The sequence below is a fragment of the Scyliorhinus torazame genome, chromosome 1, assembly GCF_047496885.1.
Source record: "Scyliorhinus torazame isolate Kashiwa2021f chromosome 1, sScyTor2.1, whole genome shotgun sequence".
Classification (NCBI taxonomy): domain Eukaryota; kingdom Metazoa; phylum Chordata; class Chondrichthyes; order Carcharhiniformes; family Scyliorhinidae; genus Scyliorhinus; species Scyliorhinus torazame.
The window spans coordinates 329,178,823-329,199,332 of record NC_092707.1 but is presented as its reverse complement, the minus strand read 5'-3'; the positions used below and the strand labels follow the sequence as shown (position 1 = coordinate 329,199,332).

Sequence of the window (20,510 nt, the reverse complement as noted above, 5' to 3'; positions counted from 1 at the left end):
GTAGGGTAAATTCCTCGTCCTCTTGTGCCAGGCTTAGCCTGATTCAATTTAAGGTTCTACATAGAGCACATATGACGGGAGCAAGACTGAGCAGGTTTTTCGGGGTCGGGGACAGGTGTGGGAGGTGCTCAGGAAGCTCGGCGAACCACACACACATGTTCTGGTCGTGTCCGGCACTGCAGAAGTTCTGGGGGTGTGTGCAAGGGTAATTTCAAAGGTGGTGAAGGTCCGGGTCAAGCCAGGCTGGGGGTTAGCTATATTTGGGGTTGCAGAAGAGCCAGGAGTGCAGGAGGCGAAAGAGGCCAATATTTTGGCCTTTGCGTCCCTAGTAGCCCAGCGTAGGATTCTACTCATGTGGAAGGCAGCACGGTAGCCTCGTGGATAGCACAATTGCTTCACAGCTCCAGGGTCCCAGGTTCGATTCCGGCTTGGGTCACTGCCTGTGCGGAGTCTGCACATCCTCCCAGTGTGTGCGTGGGTTTCCTCCGGGTGCTCTGGTTTCCTCCCACAGTCCAAAGATGTGCAGGTTAGGTGGATTGGCCATGATAAATTGCCCTTAGTGTCCAAATTAGCCCTTAGTGTTGGGTGGGGTTACTGGGTTATGGGGATAGGGTGGAGGTGTTGACCTTGGGTAGGGTGCTCTTTCCAAGAGCCGGTGCAGACTCGATGGGCCGAATGGCCTCCTTCTGCACTGTAAATTCTATGATAATCTATGAAACCCCCGGGCGTGGAGGCCTGGATAAACGACATGGCAGGGTTCATAGGATTGGAACGAATCAAATTTGCGTTGAGAGGATCGGCTCAGGGGTTCTCCAGGCGGTGGCAACCGTTCCTTGACTATCTCGCGGAACGATAATGAAAAGATAGAAATGACAGCTGCGGCAACCCAGGAGGGAGGGAGAGGGGGGGGGGGGGGGGGAGCACTATTCTGTGTTTTTGCTACTTGTTTTTTCTTTTTAGTTTTTGTTGTAAGTTCACTATATTATTTAAATAATGTTATCTACCAGTTGATGTATAATCTCTTGTTGAGTTGTAAAAACGGAAATATTTTTGTTTGAAAAATGTAATAAAATATATATTTTTTTAAAAATGAAGGTCAAGTATACTATCAGGGGGTTGGTTGAGGGGTTCTACCAGAGATGACAGCCATTCATCATCTATTTTAAGTAATTAGTCACTGTCTGTTGCTGGGGAGGCGAGGGGGGAATTTCTCTCTTCTCTTTGTGGATGAGGTTGGTTGGGTTTTTGTTAGGTTGGTTTTGTGTAATATCTGCTGTGGGTAATGTGGGTTTGGTTATAAAATTTATTGTAAATGGAAAATCTTTCATTAAAATATTTCTTTCAAAACACAGCTGAAACGATTTTGGATATCTACTTACTACTTATATTGCAGAAAACATTCACATGACATGGAAAGCCTGGTTTAAGAAGAGCATTGTTTTACATACTGCCGCACAGATGATGTTCTTCTGATGTATACTGAAGATAACTTGCTCAACAGTGCATAAAGAATTTTAATCTTCTTCGGTGCTGGCAATTTATGACATTCAAGCAAGCACTTGATCCTGAAAAGTATAAAACTGTTGTGACTGGCTAGCCAGTCAGAAGTTCAATGCACCCACCTGAAGTACAAATTTCTGATCGATGAACCTTTTTGCAATGCCAGGTTGGAAGTCTGGACATTCCAGAAATCGCAGAAAAAATTCATACACGATCTTAAACAAAAAAAAGTGACAATTAGCTGTAATAATCCCAATACATTAAAAATCTGCACACATCTGTATAAATTGCACTTGTATGGGATGAAATTTTTTTTGAGTGTGGGGATCATGATAATGCCTCAATCCATATTTCAGTCTTAGTTGGTGACTGTTTTAAAGAGGAAGAGTTCTCGATTTGATCCCAGAGGCAGAGAAATTGTTTAGGTTTGGGCAAAACAGGTTGGGGCACAGAGTGGGGACAGAAAGGAAATTCCCAGGACTGCATTTCGATCTCATGGGGCTAGGAAACAGGTTTAAAATTTGCGATTTGAATTACATCAGAAATATTATACTGATGGAGGCACTGATAGATATTATTTGGATGTTCCAGGAGTTGATTGACAAAAATGCAATATCTGAACAGCTTTGATGAGGATCAGAGAAGACGAGTTATGGTCAGAGTGTCTCATCCAGTTTTTTGCAAGATCATTGTCTTTTGTGGCATTTATGGAGAGTTGAATGTTGGACTCATGTCCACAGTGTGGCCTTGGCAGAAGAACAGATAGTTAACAGAGTGCTAATAAAACTCTCCGTGTAAATGCTTTATTACTACTTCCTTCAGTGTGGCCTTGACAGATACAGTAACTTACATGGAGTGTCAATAAGAAACTACATGCAAACAGAAACATAGAAAATTATTTCTCTACAAGAGAAGTTTTGCTGTTGTTTCAGGTTAAGATGAAAAGATGCAATAAAAATCAACTGTAATGCAAGCAATCATTAAAAAGGCCACTCAATAGAGGGCCAGTACTGCCTAATTGAAAGCCAATTATTGCAGGAGGTTGTGCTTGACTCACTGAGTTATATATAACATTACTCTCACACCATAACCTACAGGCATGGCATTAAAATTGAGATAATTTATCAATGAGAGGAGAGATATAAAGATAGATCTTCATCTACTGTCAACATACAGTAAAATCTTTGCATTGGCAATAGTCACTGTAACCACTCCTCCCATGACACAATACATCATATCAATTGTTTTTGGTGTGCAACAGTAACATCTGTTAATCTTACATGTTCTAGAGGTGCAGAACCTTTCTTAGCTGGTTAAAATAAATGTACTATTCCCTCCAACTGGCCATAAGACAATCATTAGTACACAAATTAGAAACAAGTTGTAAACTGTGCTCTATGTCAATAGTACACTGTGGGTGAGATTCTCTGGCCTCCCCCATTGCGTGTTTCTCAGCGGCGGTAGGTGGCTCACCATTGGTTTATGGCAGGATACTCTGGTCCTGCCGCTGTCAATGGGATTTCCCACTGAATCCACCCCACGCTACTGGGAAACCCGGGGCAGGGGTGCACAGTTGTAGGGATCTTCCAATCCCACCGACAGTAACAGCTGGAAGACCTCACCCTGTATGTATAGTGAGTTCCTGATATATGGACAGTATTTCAACTGCAGCAAAAATTATAGGGGAAAAATAAGGCATTTTTCAGGAACTACATGATTTTTACATATTTATTTACCTGCATGTGAGGCCAAGCTGCTTCTAAGGATGGTTCATCCTCTTCTGGATCAAAATCCGGATTGTCACTGGGAGGAAGGGTTCTGAAAATATTACAGGTAATCTGCAACAAGATTATGAGTAAAGAATTTTTACTCGAACAGTCTATGGTGATAAGTTTTAAGAAAGTTGCAACAGTACTCAATTTATCTGAAAATAAGCCGGTTAATAGCTGCTTTACTTCAATTAGGTAAATATAGTTTCCAATTTTTCACCACAAAATTCCAAAGATGTAGCTGAAGTTGATTCAAACCAGGAGGGGTATACTCCAATAATTCTTGAGTGGCGCCATCATTTTCTATATTGCATTCGGGAATCCAAAGAACCTTGCAATGAGTGCAGTGTTTATTTAAAATTTGCCTTTGATGATAAAGAATCCTATCAGCTTTGATTCTGCACCATCAGGACTGCTGCTGCATTGTGAATGAAGTGGTAGAACAAGATGAAAGTGACCAACATGGTAATTTCAAATGAACCTGTGGCTATATTGCAGAAGTGGTTAATACATGCTGAAGCGAGCAGAAGGAAACCTAAACCAAGTTTAAGTCTGGCAAGAGGAAACATATTTCTTGAATGTTGATTTTGGAATGGACCAGAATTGGTCTGTGCTACTGAAGCAAAGTTATTAAATGGTGCAGTAAATTCTCTTCCATATTGGAGTGGAGTCATAAAGTTTGTTGAAATATAGATATGCTAATCCAGGTGGCTCGGACATGGGAGGCACTGCATAAGCTTAATCTATCCCAGTTGGTAGAGCAAATGGAAGGGGATTTTAAGAGATGGGACATGCTCCTGTTGTCACTGGTGGGGAGGGTACAGACCGTGAAAATGACGGTCCTCCCCAGATTTGTGTTCGTCTTTCAGTGCCTCCCCATCTTCATCCCTAAGGCCTTTTTCAAGCGGGTGAACAAGATCATCTCGGGCTTTGTATGGGCGAATAAAACCCCGCGGGTGAAGAAAATGTGGTTGGAGCGTAGTCGGAGGGAGGGTAGGTTGGCGCTGCCGAACTTCTGCAACTACTACTGGGCAGCTAACATTGCCATGATTAGGAAGTGGGTAATGGGGGGGGGGGGGGGCGGCGGCGGCATGGGAGCGGTTGGAGGCGGCGTCATGTAAAGGCACCAGTCTGGGAGCATTGGTAATGGCACCTCTGCCGTTCTCACCGGCCCGATACTCCACAAGTCCGGTGGTAGTGGCGGCACTGAGGATCTGGGGGCAATGGAGGAGGTACAAGAAGGTGGAGGGTGCGTCGGTCTGGATCCCGATTTGTAACAACCACAGGTTTGCACCGGGCAGGCTGGATGGCGGGTTCCATAGCTGGCAGAGGGCATGAATTAGAAGGATGCGGGATCTATTTATAGACGGGAGCTTTCCCAGCATGAAAGCGCTGGAGGATAAATTTAAACTGCCGCCAGGAAATGGTTTTAGATATTTGCAAGTGCGAGACTTCCTGAGAAAGCAGGTACCGGCCATTCTGCTGCTGCCGCCACGGGGGATACTGGATAGAGTAGTGTCCGGTACCTGGGTGGGGGAAGGGAAAGTGTCGGATATCTAACAAGAGCTGTTGGAGGCGGAGGAAACCCTGGTGGAGGAGCTTAAGGGCAAGCGGGAGGACGGGGTAGGTGGAGAGTTAGAGGCAGGTCTACGGGCAGTCGCCCTAAGCAGAGTCAATTCCACCTCTTCATGTGCCAGGCTTAGCCTAATACAATTTAAGGTGGTCCACCGGGCACACATGACGGCGGCGAGGGTGAGCAAAGTTTTTCGGGGTAGAAGATAGATGTGTGAGGTGCGCGGGAACCCAGCAAATCATGTCCACATGTTCTGGGCATGCCCGAAGCTCAGGGGATTTTGGCAGGGGTTTGCGAAGGCAATGTCCATGGTGCTAGGAACTCGGGTGGCGCCGAGTCCAGAGGTAGCTATCTTTGGAGTGTCAGAAGATCCGGGGGTTCAGGGAGTGAAAGAGGCCGATGTCCTGGCCATTGCCTTCCTAGTAGCCCGGAGACAGATCCTTTTAATGTGGAGGGACTCGAAGCCCCCCCGAGTGTTGAGACCTGGGTTAGTGACATGGCTGGGTCTCTCAGTCTTGAGAAAATAATGTTTGCCTTTAGAGGGTCAATGTTGGGGTTCTCTCTGAGGTGGCAGCCATTCATCGACTTTCTCGGGGAAAATTAAAATGTCGGCAGAAGCAGCATTCCGAAGGGGGGGGGGGGGGCGGATAGGTGTTAGCTGGTTAAGGCGTGTGAAGAGTGGGTCGGGTGGGGAAATGTTTATTTTACCATGTCAATGTTATTGTTTTTGTTATTATTATAAAAATTTTGCAAATACATTAATAAAATTTTTTTTAAAAGAAATATAGGTATGCTTTTACATAATAGCGTCTAAAAGTCCAAAATTCTTAAATTGATATTATATTGTATACTGTTATTACATGAGCCATTCAGAACAAAAATTGTCTTTATATTAAAAAAAACAATTACACCAAAATTAACTAATCTGTCGCCAAAATTGGCAGGCTACTGGTTAAGTTATTCTAAGGTGCAGATGTGTACAACACAACCGTACTTTCACAATTTCTTGAAAGCTTCATGCTTCTTTATTTAATCTACATCTGATATTTTTACACCTAATATTATTAAATATATTCCATCAAACAGGGGTAATTTCTGAAAAAAGAGGGTATAGCTTGGAGTTTTACTATTTAAGCAACAGCCATTGGAAGAGAAACAATTTAATTTGTGGTTGACTCTTCAGCTTCAATGTGCATGCTACTAAAATGAAACAACAAATCTGCACTGTGACTAAATTTCAAAGTATTCTTGTAAAATAACTAGCAAAGTATAAATGTGTGCCATATATCTTGTTAAATATATGTGTCGCACTCCATTTTGTTATGGACTTTGAGTCAATACTTTATATCTAAAAACACAAAAGGCTACAAAAGTTTGGCCGACCAAGGATCACTGAAACAGTCCCTGTCTCAAGAGGGAATAAAAGAAGTTTCCAGACTGATGTTGACTCAACGTCTTTTCCCGAAATTATATCAGATCAACATCAACTCATTGAATGGCAGAGCAGGCTCAATGGGCTGAGTGGCCTTCCGTTCCTCTGTCTTATGGTCAAGGTTTGTGGCCTGTTTGTGTCTCTGACCTTCTTTCTTATTACAAAACAATTCATTTAAAATGTTTCAGTCCTGTTGCTTGTTTGCTGCTGACAAAATGGTGAATCGCAATAGAGCCCAGAGCAAGTGATGTCAGTGTTCGAGACGCGTGATCTGCTCTCTGACTCGTTTCAGGCAGGAAGACATTGAATTTAAAAAAGATCTTCTCCTGAGTCATGGAGCTGACGGTGATTCTCGCTGGGCTCCAGGTATGCACACTGATGAGCGGGCATGAATGCGCAGCGCGCCCACATTTTTAAAGCCGGTCGCGGCCGTCATTTTTAAAGCCGCCCGCAGCCAGCATTTTTAAAAGCCGGCTGCTGCGGCATTTGCACATTAATTCCCACGATCGGGAACGCCGTGATGGATGGCTCCATGGTCCTCCCGACACCTGCAACCCACCCACGGGTCACAACCCCATCTTCCACAATGACTGTTCTATTAGTCCATTTTAATTTAAATGATCTTATGTGCGTCACTGTTGGACGTTCCCAATTGCAACTGAAATTAACACACAAAGTACAAACTGTTTCTTAGTATAGCTTGAAAATTATGATCAACAACATTTCTGTCAAGAGCGAGAGAAAAAGCAAGAGACTAAAAGATTGTCCCGACTAAAAGAATTGTCCCAACATCAGTCCGTGGGTATTCCAAGCACATATAATGGAGCCAAACTTCCAACGGTATTCTCACACAAAGGCAGAGAAAGGAAAAATAACTGGTTGAGTAAAGCAGAAAAATCTGTCAAGATTCCTTTAACTTACCCTTACACTACATGTTCATTATGCCGTAAAATTGTTGCAAACTAAACAAGCTCTAAGCACTATACAATGGAATCATCAACAATGCAACACAGTACAACACCAACTTCTATTTATACAGTGCCTTTAACCGAAAACATTGAGAGTTATAAAGCAAAACATGACACTGAACCACATACAGGGATATTAGAGTAGGTGAGCAAAGGTTTCATCAAAAATATAGGTTGGATTTAATTTACTGTCACGTGAACCGAGGTATTGTTCTGCATACAGTCCAGACAGATCGTTCCATACATGAAAAAACATAGGACATACATAAATACCATAGTAAATAAATAGATAACAGGCATCGGGTTTTAAGGTGTATCTCGAATATAAGGGACGAAGGTTTAGAGAGGGAATTACAGAGCATGGGCACTAATAGTGGGGCAATTAAACTTGGGGTGCTTAAGAGGCTAGAATTTAGCCAGTAGGTGGCTATTTGGTTCAGTGTCTGTACAAGAGCCAACTCCACCAATTAAGTTGTCCACTCTTAAATTGCACAAATGTGCACCCTTTCATAATTTTATTTATTTTTATTTCCTTCCTTGATACTCTATTTCACTTAGGTACAAAAGCGTTTCGTGATTACCCAATGCTTTGGGATATCCTAAAGACCAAGTCACTACGCAAGTTCAAGTTCTTTTTATAGTACTGATCTTGGGGAGACATTGGCATAGCGGTATGTCACTGGAGAGGCCCAAAGTAATGCCCTGTGGACACAAATTACAATCCCACCACAACAGGTAGAAATTATTTCAATTAACAAATCTGGAATATTAATAAAAGCTAGTCTCAGTAATGAGATGATTCCATCTGTATCGGTGACCATGAAAACTATATTACTTCACAAATATCCTTTCCTTACTTTGGAGACCTGGTCTGGCCGATGGATGTGACAATGTGGTTGACCCTCAACTGCTCTTTGTAACGGTCTAGCCTATCAGTTCAAGAGTAATGCTGACCTTACCAGTGAGTAAAGAAAGAAAATCACTTGTTCCTTTTTACCAATGAGTGAAAACAATTCTCATTTTTCCTTTACAACGTTTCTTTCGCACTTGGTATCAATCTATTGCATCTCTCTTTGGCTCAGATATCCTTTCTATAATGGAATTCCAAAAACTGCACTTAGCACTCAAAGCTATTTAGTACATTGGTTCAAGCAATACGATACTCGAATTTTTGTACAAAACATCGCAGAATGAACTATTCAAATACATGTGACTCCACCTTAAGCAAAATATCCTATTTATAAATTAAGCGAATGTACATAAAGACGCTTTAAAAAAAAAATTTAGAGTACCCAATTGTTTTTATTCCAATTAAGGGGCAATTTAGCGTGGCCAGTTCACCTAGCCTGCACATCCTTTTGGGTTGTGGGGGTGAGACCCAAGCAGACACGCAGGGAATGTGCAAACTCTACACGGACAGTGACCGGGATCAAACCCGGGTTCTCAGCGCTGTGGGGCAGCAATGCTAACCACTGTGCAACCGTGCTGCCCCCACATAAATACTCGAGGTGTTAATCTATTTCTGAATTTATATGCTTAAACTCCATGTGATGTACCAAAATGCTACACTGTGTAAAAGCAAGTTACTTTCATTAGCATTTGATTTGTCCTTGCAAATAGCAAACATACAATAATTTGGGTTTGTATATTGTAATTAACAGTGTACATGCCAAGACATTTGCAGGAGGATAATCAGACTAAAATTGTCACCAAGTCAAAGAAAGAAATACGAAGATAACTGACTAAAAGCTTGGTCAAAGGGGTAGGATTTAAGGAGCGTCTAAAATGAAGAGAGACAGATAGAGAGGCGGAAAGTTTGACAGCCTTAGCAGCAGAAGGTGGGGACAAAGAAAATCAAGGATGTGGAAGAGGCCGGAGTTTGCAGAACAAAGGCTTTTCTCAGGATTTTAGAGATGGAGGTGGTTACAAAAATGGATAGGAATGAAGTCATGGAGAGATTTGAACACACGAGAAAAACTTGAAATTATAGGGCTTAGACAACTGCGAGCCAATGTAGGTCAGCAATCACAGAGGTGACACGTGAACAGCGCATGTTGGAAATTAGGATATAGACAGTAGTTTTAGATGAGTTCTCAAGATTGAAGGATGAGAAGCCAGCCAGGAAGCAGTGAAATAGTAGAGTCAGGAATTAACAATAGCACAGATGAGGTTCCAGCAGCAAATGGGCTGAGATAGTGGTGAAGATGGCTATTTTCCAGAGGCAGAAGTAGACACTCTGTGATGGAGAAGATAGTGGGTGATGGAGAAGATAGTGGGTTGAAAGAGTCAAAGTCAAATTGGAAGCAGAGACTGGGAATAGTCAGGGTCAGTCTGAGACAATTGCCAGGAAGGAGAATGGAATACGTTGCTAGCGAACAGAATTTGTGGAGGGAACTGAAGATAAAGACGTCTATTATCTAAATGTTTAATTGACATAAATGAACCAGATTTTAATTGCCGGTAGGGACATGAATTGGTGATGGCATGATTTGAAAGTTACATTCCTGGAGGGTGGCACTGAATCCCTCTGCCTTAAGAGCATGACACAATTTTCAATGGGAGGGCAGATGAGGATTTGTCTGGAACCTGCCACATCTCCAATTAACTGCCTGGTAAGCTAGTTGTGGAACAAGTCAAAAGACCTCACTGGCTAGTTCTCTATTTTAAAAATCAGCAGACACAGGGAATACATAGTATCTGGGCACGTCAGGGCGAACCTAATGTGCACACAGCAACAAGCCATCAAAGCTAATGGAGATACTAGTCAGTACTGGTCAACTCATAAAATACAGAAAATCATGCACTACTGCTGAACCAGAGGCATTCGTTAATGTGCCACATAAAAGATTACCACACAAGGGTCACTGTGTTAGGATGATATATTAGCATGGATATAGGACTGACAAATTAAACAGGAAACAGGATAAATTAATTGTTTTGAGGGTGGCAAACTATAACAAGTGGAGTGCCACAGGGATCAGTGTTGGGATCTCATCTATTTCTGATCTGTATTAAAGACGGGTAAAAATTACCGATTTATATTGTAGCCAAATTTGTTGACTACAGAGAGGTAGGAAATCAAACTTTGAGGAGGATACAGTTTGGAAAGGGTTATAGGTAGGTTAAATGAATGGGCAGAAAATTGGCAGATTGATTTAATGTGGTAAAATGGGAGTTTGTCCACTTTCATGGGAAGAGAAAAGCAGTACATTATTTAAATCGAGACTACAGAATACGCAGTAGAGGAATTTGGGTATCCTTTGTACACAAATCAGTTACAGCAAGTGATTCAGAAGGTAAATGGAACGTTTGTCTTCATTGGAAAGGGAATAAAAAGTAATAGAAGTATGTAAGTCTTGCTACAAAACTGCACAGTGGATTGGTGACAGCACATCTAGACTACTGTGTATAGTTTTGGTCTCCTGATTTCAGGAGAGATATATTTGCATTGGAAGCAGTTCAGAGAAGATTCACTAGGTTGATTCTTGGGATGAAGGGGATTGTCTTTTTTTTTATAAATGTTTTATTGAAAATTTTTTCCCAAACAACAATTTTTCCCCTCTTACAAAGCAAACACAACAATAACAATACAGAAATTTTAAACAATACACAAGTAACAAAACCCCTTTATCTTTGACCTAAACTAAAACCACCACCCCTCCCCCCCCCCCCCCCCCTCCCCCTGGGTTGCTGCTGCTGGTCATCTGTCTTCCCTCTAACGTTCCCCTAGGTAGTCGAGAAATGGCTGCCACCGCCTGGTGAACCCTTGAGCCGATCCTCTCAGGGCAAACTTTATCTGCTCCAGTTTAATGAACCCCGCCATATCATTTACCCAGGCCTCCAGTCCGGGGGGTTTCGCCTCCTTCCACATGAGTAGGATCCTGCGCCGGGCTACTAGGGACGCAAAGGCCACAACGTCGGCCTCTTTCGCCTCCTGCACTCCCGGCTCTTCCGCAACTCCAAATAGAGCTAACCCCCAGCCTGGTTTGACCCGGGCCTTCACCACCCGCGAAATCACTCCCGTCACTCCCTTCCAATACCCTTCCAGTGCCGGGCATGCCCAAAACATATGTGCGTGGTTTGCCGGGCTCCCGCCACACCTCCCACATTTGTCCTCCACTCCAAAGAACCTGCTCAATCTTGCTCCCGTTATGTGTGCTCTATGTAGCACCTTAAATTGAATCAGGCTAAGCCTGGCGCATGAGGAAGAGGAATTTACCCTGCTTAGGGCATCAGCCCACATACCCTCCTCTATCTCCTCCCCTAGTTCTTCTTCCCACTTTCCTTTTAGTTCGCCCACCGACTCCTCCCCCTCTTCCCTCATCTCTCGGTAAATCTCTGACACCTTGCCCTCTCCGACCCACACCCCTGAAAGCACCCTGTCCTGTATCCCCTGTGTCGGGAGCAACGGAAATTCCCTCACCTGTTGTCTAGTAAATGCCCTCACCTGCATATATCTCAAGAAATTTCCCCGGGGCAACTTATACTTTTCCTCCAATGCTCCCAAGCTCGCAAAAGTCCCATCTATAAATAAATCTCCCACCCTCCTAATTCCCAACTGGAACCAGCTCTGAAATCCTCCATCCATTCTTCCTGGGGCGAACCTATGGTTGTTCCTGATTGGGGACCCCACCAGGGCTCCCCGCACCCCTCTCTGTCGCCTCCACTGTCCCCAGATATTCAATGTTGCCGCCACCACCGGGTTCGTGGTAAACCTTTTTGGTGAGAGCGGGAGCGGCACCGTCACCAGCGCCTCTAAACTCGTCCCTTTACAGGACTTTCTCTCCAGTCTTTCCCACGCCGCTCCCTCACCCTCCATCATCCATTTACGTATCATTGCCACATTGGCGGCCCAATAGTAATCGCCCAAGTTCGGTAGTGCCAATCCTCCTCTGTCCCTACTACGCTGAAGGAACCCCCTCCTTACTCTCGGAACTTTCCCTGCCCACACGAAGCTCGTGATGCTCCTGTCTATTTTATTAAAAAAGGTCTTAGTGATTAGTATAGGGAGACATTGAAATACAAATAAGAACCTCGGGAGGACCATCATCTTAATTGCTTGCACCCTGCCCGCCAGCGATAGAGGCTGCATGTCCCACCTCTTGAAGTCCTCCTCCATTTGTTCTACCAACCGTGTCAGATTAAGTCTGTGCAAGGTTCCCCAGCTCCTAGCGATCTGAATCCCCAGGTATCGGAAGTTTCTTTCCACTTTCCTTAGAGGCAAGCCTTCTATCTCTCTACTCTGGTCCCCTGGATGTATCACAAATAATTCACTCTTCCCCATGTTTAGCCTATACCCCGAGAAATCCCCGAACCCCCTCAAAATTCGCATAACCTCTATCATTCCCCCCGCTGGGTCCGACACGTATAACAATAGGTCATCCGCATATAACGAGACTCGGTGTTCTTCTCCCCCTCTAATCACCCCTCTCCATTTCCTGGAGTCTCTCAACGCCATGGCCAGAGGTTCAATTGCCAACGCGAACAGCAATGGAGACAGCGGGCATCCCTGTCTTGTTCCCCTATATAGTCGGAAATACTCCGATCTATGTCGACCTGTAACTACGCTTGCCGTTGGAGCCCCATAAAGAAGTCTAACCCAGCTAATAAACCCGTTCCCAAACCCAAACCTCCTTAACACTTCCCATAAATACTCCCACTCCACCCTATCAAATGCCTTCTCTGCGTCCATTGCCGCCACTATCTCTGCCTCCCCCTCCACTGGGGGCATCATTATCACCCCTAATAGTCGTCGCACGTTAACATTCAGTTGTCTCCCTTTTACGAACCCTGTCTGGTCTTCGTGCACCACCCCCGGGACACAGTCCTCTATCCTCGATGCCAGTACCTTTGCCAACAATTTGGCGTCCACGTTCAACAATGAAATGGGTCTATAGGACCCGCACTGCAACGGATCTTTATCCCTCTTCAAAATTAACGATATCGTCGCCTCCGACATCGTCGGGGGTAGAGTCCCCCCTTTCCTGACCTCATTGAACGTCCTCACCATCAACGGGGCCAACAAGTCCACATATTTTCTGTAATACTCCACCGGGAACCCGTCTGGTCCTGGGGCCTTCCCTGCTTGCATGCTTCCCAGTCCCTTAATAACCTCGTCCACCCCAATCGGTGCCCCCAGGCCTACCACCCCCCGCTCCTCCACTTTCGGGAACCTCAATTGGTCCAGGAACTGCCGCATCCCCTCCTCTCCCTCTGGGGGTTGAGACCTATACAGTTCCTCATAGAAGGTCTTGAACACCTCATTTATCTTTCCTGCCCTTCGCACCGTGTCTCCCCTTTAATCTCTAATTCCTCCTATCTCCCTCGCTGCTGCCCTCTTTCGCAATTGATGAGCCAACAGGCGACTCGCCTTTTCCCCATATTCATACCTCCTCCCCTGTGCCTTCCTCCACAGTACCTCCGCCTTTCTGGTGGTCAGAAGGTCAAATTCCGTCTGGAGTCGTCTCCTCTCCCTGTACAATTCCTCCTCCGGGGTCTCTGCAAATTCCCTATCCACCCTTAAAATCTCCCCCAGTAATCTTTCCCTTTCCTTGGCCTCTGTTTTCCTTTTGTGGGCCCCAATGGAGATCAGCTCTCCTCTGACCACCGCTTTTAGTGCTTCCCATACCACTCCCACAGGGACCTCGCCGTCGTCATTGACCTCCAGATATCTCTCAATACACCCCCGCACTCTTGCACACACTCCCTCATCCGCCATCAGTCCCACATCTAATCGCCAGAGTGTTCTCTGCTCCCTTTCCTCTCCTAATTCCAGGTCCACCCAATGTGGGGCATGATCCGAAACCGCTATAGCTGAGTACTCAGCTTCTTCCACCCTAGAGATCAACGACCTTCCCAAAACAAAAAAATCTATCCGGGAGTACACTTTATGGACATGGGAGAAGAAGGAAAACTCCCTAGCCCTAGGTCTAAGAAATCGCCATGGATCCACTCCCCCCATTTGGTCCATAAACCCCTTAAGTACCTTGGCCGCTGCCGGCCTTCTTCCGGTCCTTGAGCTGGATCTATCTAGCCCCGGGTCCAGCACCGTATTAAAGTCCCCTCCTAAAATCAAGTTTCCTACCTCCAGGTCCGGTATACGCCCCAGCATCCGTCTCATAAATCCCGCATCGTCCCAGTTTGGGGCATACACGTTAACCAACACGACCTCCATTCCCTCCAGCCTGCCACTCACCATTACATATCTACCTCCGCTATCTGCTACGATGTTCTTTGCTTCAAATGCGACCCGTTTCCCCACCAAAATGGCCACCCCTCTATTCTTTGCGTCCAGTCCTGGGTGGAGCACCTGTCCCACCCATCCTTTCCTTAGCCTAACTTGGTCCGCCACCTTTAGGTGCATCTCTTGGAGCATAACCACGTCTGCCCTTAGTCCTTTCAAATGCGCGAGCACTCTGGCCCTTTTTATCGGTCCGTTCAGGCCTCTCACGTTCCACGTGATCAGCCTCACTAGGGGGCTACCTGCCCCCCTCCCGTGTCGACTAGCCATTACCTTCTCTAGGCCAGTCCCATATCCCGCCTCCGCGCTCCCGCTCGCTCCCCCAGCGTCGCACACCATCCCCGCCCACCCACTCTTTAGCCATTTCCTTTTGGATTTCCGCAGCAGCAACCCAGTTGTCCCCCCCCCCCTCCCCCTCCCTCCCCCCTCCCCGCTAGATCTCTTTCTAGCATGATTGCTCCCCCCATATTACTTCCGTAAGTCATCTGACTTCAACTGACCCCGGCTACTCCTGCTCACTCCTCGACCCCCCCCCCATGTGGGGAACTCCCATCCGCCTTGCGCCTGTCTTCCCGCCTTATTCTTTCTGGTGCGGGAACATCCCTTTACCTGACCCGCCTCTTATGGCGCAGCTCCCTTTCCCCTCCCCCTCCCCTTCCCCATTCTCCAACTATGTCCCGTCTTTCCCCCCTCACCGGCGCCCACATTTCCCCAATGTCTCCCCCCTTCCCTGTTTACTTCTCAATTAACTTCCACCGTAACATTAACAATAACATTTCCTGCAGCATCAGTCCCTCAGTTCCGATCCAATTTCTCTTCTTTGATGAAGGTCCATGCTTCCTCCGCCGTCTCGAAATAATGGTGTCTCTCCTGATACGTGACCCATAGTCTTGCCGGCTGCAGCATCCCGAACTTCACCTCCCTTTTATGCAACACCTCTTTGGCTCGGTTGAAGCTCGCCCTCCTTCTCGCCACCTCCGCACTCCAATCCTGGTATACCCGTACCACTGCATTCTCCCATCTGCTACTCCGCACCTTTTTAGCCCATCTCAGGACCTCTTCTCTATCCTTAAGGCGGTAAAATCGCACGATTATCACCCTGGGTGGTTCTCCCGCTTTTGGTCTTCTCGCCGGAATCCGATTTGCCCACTCCACCTCCAAGGGGCCCGTAGGGGCCTCAGCACCCATCAGTGAGCTCAGCATCGTACTTGCGTACGCTCCACAGTCCACTCCTTCCACACCCTCAGGAAGACCCAGTATCCGAAGGTTCTTCCTTCGCGCTCCATTTTCTAGGGCTTCGATCCTTTCAGTACACTTTTTATGAAGTGCCTCGTGCGTCTGTGTCTTAACCGCCAGGCCCAGGATCTCGTCCTCAATATCTGTCACCTTCTGCTCCACCACACGGAACTCTGTCTCCTGGGTCTTTAATGTCTCCTTGAGCCCCTCAATTGCCTGTAGCAACGGGGTCAGCACCTCCCTCTTCAGCAGCTCCACGCACCGTCTCACAATTTCATGCTCAGGCCCCCATGTCGCCTGCGCTTTCTCCGCCGCCATCTTGTACTTCTCTCTTTCTGACCCTTTGGTCGACGATTCCTCGCGCTGCAGCCGCCGCCGCCGGTTTTTTCCTCCTTTGTTTGGGGGGGGGACTCCGTTCTCACACACCCCACACCGGGTTGCGTCGTCGAAAAATTCCCCGTTGGGGCTCTTAAAAGAGCCCGAAGGTCCGTCGGAGCTGGAGCCGCCGAAGCGTGCGGCTGGCTAGGCATCACCGCAACCGGAAGTCCCTTCAGTGGCCTTGATGAGGTCTTTTCACAGTTGTTCCCTCTGCTGCTAGAATTCACTTTTGATACAGGCCCTCAGGTCAGCTTGCAGCTTTAAGCTTGCCCTTCCCCCGCCTGCATGCTGGAAGAGGCCCTGTTTATCCTGCAGTTGCAGCCAAATCTTTTACTGTTTCTGCGTGTGTCTGGCAACCAAGAGACATACCCTTCCTGGGGGACACTGTCGGGGGAATATTGCAGCCTTCTTCCCACACCGGGAAATGTCAAACAAATGCCGTGGGGGCCCTGTAAAAGAGCCCAAAAGTCCGTTCCAAGCAGGAGCTGCCGAATATGCGACCTAGCTCTGCATAGCCGCACCCGGAAGTCCCGAAGGGGATTGTCTTATGAGGCTGCGCAGGTTGTGCCCATACTCACTGGTGTTTAAAAGAATGAGGGGTGATCTTATTGAAACCCAAGATTCCGAGGGCGCTTGACAGGGGAGATGCTGGATGTTTCCCCTCGTGGCAGAATCTAGAATTAGGAGGCACAATTGAAAAATACGGGGTCTCCAATTTAAAACGAAGGGGAGGAGGAATTTCTTTACTGCAGGTTCTTAGTCTTTAGAATTCTCTTCCACTGAGTGGAGTGGAAGCTGGGTTATCGAATACATTCGAGACTGTGCTAAACAGATTTATAATCAACAAGGAAGAAAAGGGTTTGGGGGCAGGCAGGAAAGGAGTTATGGCCACAATCAAATCAACCATGATCTTACTCCATGGTGGAGCAGATTTGATGGGTCGAATGGCCTATTCCTGTACCAATATCTTATGAGTTGCCATTGTTCATGCTGAGAGGCATGTATTTCTCATTAGTGAGAGGTGGAGTCCTGCAAGGGGCATCAGGCCACTAGCCTTACCTGGGAGGTAGAAGTTGGCAGAGCAAGTCTTGCTGCACAAACCACCAGTTTAGGGAAATGGGAACAGGCAGAGCAGCAAAGAGGAGCCTCAGGAGAAGCATCCTCCTGGTCAGGAGGCTGGAGGAACACAAATAGGGGCTGCAAGAAAATGAGGTGCTACTCAAGGCAGCTCCCTGCAAATGACAGAACACCAGTACCTAAGAAGCTGTGATGCCTATCCAGGCAGATGGCCTCAGAGATTTGCGTTATTGTACACAGTGCCTGATGTTTTGCAGTCCCCATGTCAGTCTCTGCCCTGCAGCCATCAAGGTTACCATTGCCCTGAATTTTTATGCATCTGGGTAGTTTGAGAGATCAGTTGTGGACCAGGGTAGTATTTCATAGTTCAAAGATTCCCTATTTCAGAAAGATCACTAATTTTATGAATGACTTGAATGGCGGTGTTTGGTATATGGACAGTAATTTGCAGATAACACCAAATCTGCATACTGGTTAAGAGCAGAGGAGTGCAATCAATTGCAAAAATATTTACATGTACTCGGGGAGTGAGCCACACAATGGCAATTGTTTAATTTTGGGCAAATGTAGAGTCAATGTAGAACACGTGTATTATTTGCAAGGAATAATGCTCAAAGAGTTTGAAAGAGAAAAAAAATCTAACTGTTATTGTGCATGATCAATCAAGATTCACAAACAATGCAGAGAAGCTGTAGCTAGAGCTAACAATGTACTGGTTTATATTAATACAATCATTCAGTATAAATCAAAGGACGCAACTTTTTTTACTCTACAGGTTGTTGGGCAAACCATATCTCGTCTACTTTGCAACTTTTATTTCCCCAACGTGGTAGGTGCTTTGACAAAGTCATCGGACTCGAAACGTTAGCTCTTTTCTCTCCCTACAGATGCTGCCAGACCTGCTGAGATTTTCCAGCATTTTCTCTTTCGTGGCAGATGATATAGTTGCCATGAAAAAGTTTCAGAGAGCTACAAGCAGAATTCTTAGCTTAACAGAGGAAGACTGGGCCATTTAACCCATCAAGCCTATTGTTCAATGGATAATCTGTAACGCAACTCCATAAATCTGCTTATGTCTCAACTTTAATACTTTTGGTTAACAAAAACCCATCAATTTCAGATTTAGAATTAGCAACTGATCCAGCATCAATGTCCTTTGCGGAAGAGAGTTTGCAACTTCTATCACCCTTTGCAAGTTGTGTTTCCTAATTACACTCCTGAAAGGTCTGGTTCTAATTTTTAGATAACGCTCATACCCTTTTGCCCACTCTTCACAGGATAGTCACAGCACAGAGGGAGGCCATTGGATCCATCTTGCCTATTCTGGATCTCTGAAGGACAATTTCCTAAACCAGGTCAATAATTTGTTTTCAATTCCAAGAATTTCAGCTTTAGTTAACAGTCTCTTACAAAAGATTTTATCAAATGCAAAAGTTCAGATAAATAACATCCATAGAAATTCTTCCTTCCATTACTTCAGTTACCACTTCAAAAAATTAATTCAATACATCACGCAAGGAAATATTTTTCACAAATCCATACTGGCTCTCTGATGATCAGCTGAAAATTGTCAGGTTTCCGTCAGTTAATCCTTAATTGTGGACTCCAGTAATTTTCTAACAACCAATATCTGGTCAATTGATCTCTAATTTTTTTAGTTGCCCTCTCTCACCTTTCTTAAAATTTTCAATGACAAGCACAGTTTTCCAATCTAAAGAGCAGCTCCCAAAACTAGAAATCTGGAAGATTATAGTAGGAGCATGTATAATGCGCTCACCTACTTCCTTTTAAACCTTGGGATGGGAATCATCTGGTCCTGGGAATTTCTCATTTTTTAGTGTTATTATTTTCTTCATAATTGTTATTTTACCACTGTTATTTGGTTGAGTTGACTAATATTGAGAAATCAATATTAATTTCCTTGGCATGTTCTGCATGTGGACATCTTCCTCTACTGTTAATTCCCTTTCCAATGGAGACAAGCATTCCATTTACCTTCTGAATCACTTGCTGTAACTGTGATTCGTAGACAAAGGATACCCAAATCCCTCTACTGCGTATTCTGTAGTCTCTATTTAAATAATGTTCTGCTTTTCTCTTCCCATGAAAGTGGACAAACTCTCATTTTGCAACATTAAATCAAGCTGTCAATTTTTTGCCCATTCACTTAACCTACCTATAACTCTTTCCAAACTCTGTATCCTCCTCAAAATTTGATTTCCTACCTCTTTCTGTAGTCAGCAAATTTGGCTACAATATAAATCAGTCATTTTTATCCGTCATTAATATAGATCATAAATAGCTGAGTCCCCAACACATATTGTTGCAGTAAACTATCCTGACCACAGTGAAGAAATTCACCTTTCTGAGCTGGGCTGGTTTGTTCATTCCAATCGATATGGAAGTTTAAAAAAAATTTTTTAAATATATATTTATGTGATGTGAGCATCGCTGGGTAGACCAATATTTATTGCCCGACCCTAGTTGCCTTCAGAAGGTGGTGCCGAGTTGCCCGAATCGCTGCAGTCCTTGAGGGGTAGACACACCCACTGTGCTGTTAGGGAGGGAGTTCCAGCATGTTGCCCCAGTGACAGTGAAGAAGAAGCGATATATTTCCAATTTAGGGTGGTGAAGTGACTTGGAGGGGAACCTCCAGGTGGTGGAGTTCCTAGGTATCTCGTCCTTCTGCTCTTGTCCTTCCAGGTGGTAGTGGTTGTGGGTTTGGAAAGTGCTGTCTGAGGAATCTTGGAGAGTTACTGCAGTGCATCTTGTAGATGGTACACATGGTTGCCACTGTTCGTTGGTGGAGGGTTTGAATGTTTGTGGAAAGGGGAGCAATCAAGCGGACTGCTTTGTCCTGGATAGTCTCGAGCTTGTTGAGTGTTGCTGGAGCTGCACTCATCCAGATAGTGGAGAGTATGCCATTACACGCCTTATAGATGGTGGACAGCTTTGGGGGGGTCAGGAGGTGAGTTACTCGCCGTAGGATTCCTAGCCTTTGATCTGCCCTAGTAGCTACAGTATTAATATGGCTAGTCCAGTTCTGTTTCTGATCAATGGTAACCTCAGGAAGTTGACTGAGGGGGATTCAGCGATGGAAATGCCATTGAATATAATGGGGCGGTGGTTATATCCTCTCTTGTTGGAGATGGTCATTGCCCGGCACTTGTGTGGCGCGAATGTAACTTGCCATTTGTCTTCCAAGCCTGGATATTTTTCAGGTCTTGCTGCATTTGGACATGGACTGCTTCATTATCTGAGTCGTCGGAATGATGCAATTATCTGCAAATACCCCCACTTCTGACCATTTGATGGAAGGGAGGTCATTCATGAAGCA

General features: G+C 45.4%; 1 protein-coding gene across 2 annotated transcripts in view; it reads right to left on the bottom strand.

Annotated features, from left to right (window-relative positions):
* Positions 1 to 20,510, bottom strand: part of ppp2r5a (protein phosphatase 2, regulatory subunit B', alpha isoform) — a 367,942-nt gene that overhangs the window by 162,575 nt on the left and 184,857 nt on the right. For both annotated transcript variants that reach the window (XM_072508692.1, XM_072508683.1), the window contains exons 3-4: positions 3,237 to 3,338; positions 1,623 to 1,715 (exon numbers count right to left, since the gene is read on the bottom strand). In XM_072508692.1, coding sequence (XP_072364793.1) covers positions 1,623 to 1,715; positions 3,237 to 3,338 — 195 coding nt within the window. The remainder of the gene's footprint in view (positions 1 to 1,622; positions 1,716 to 3,236; positions 3,339 to 20,510) is intronic.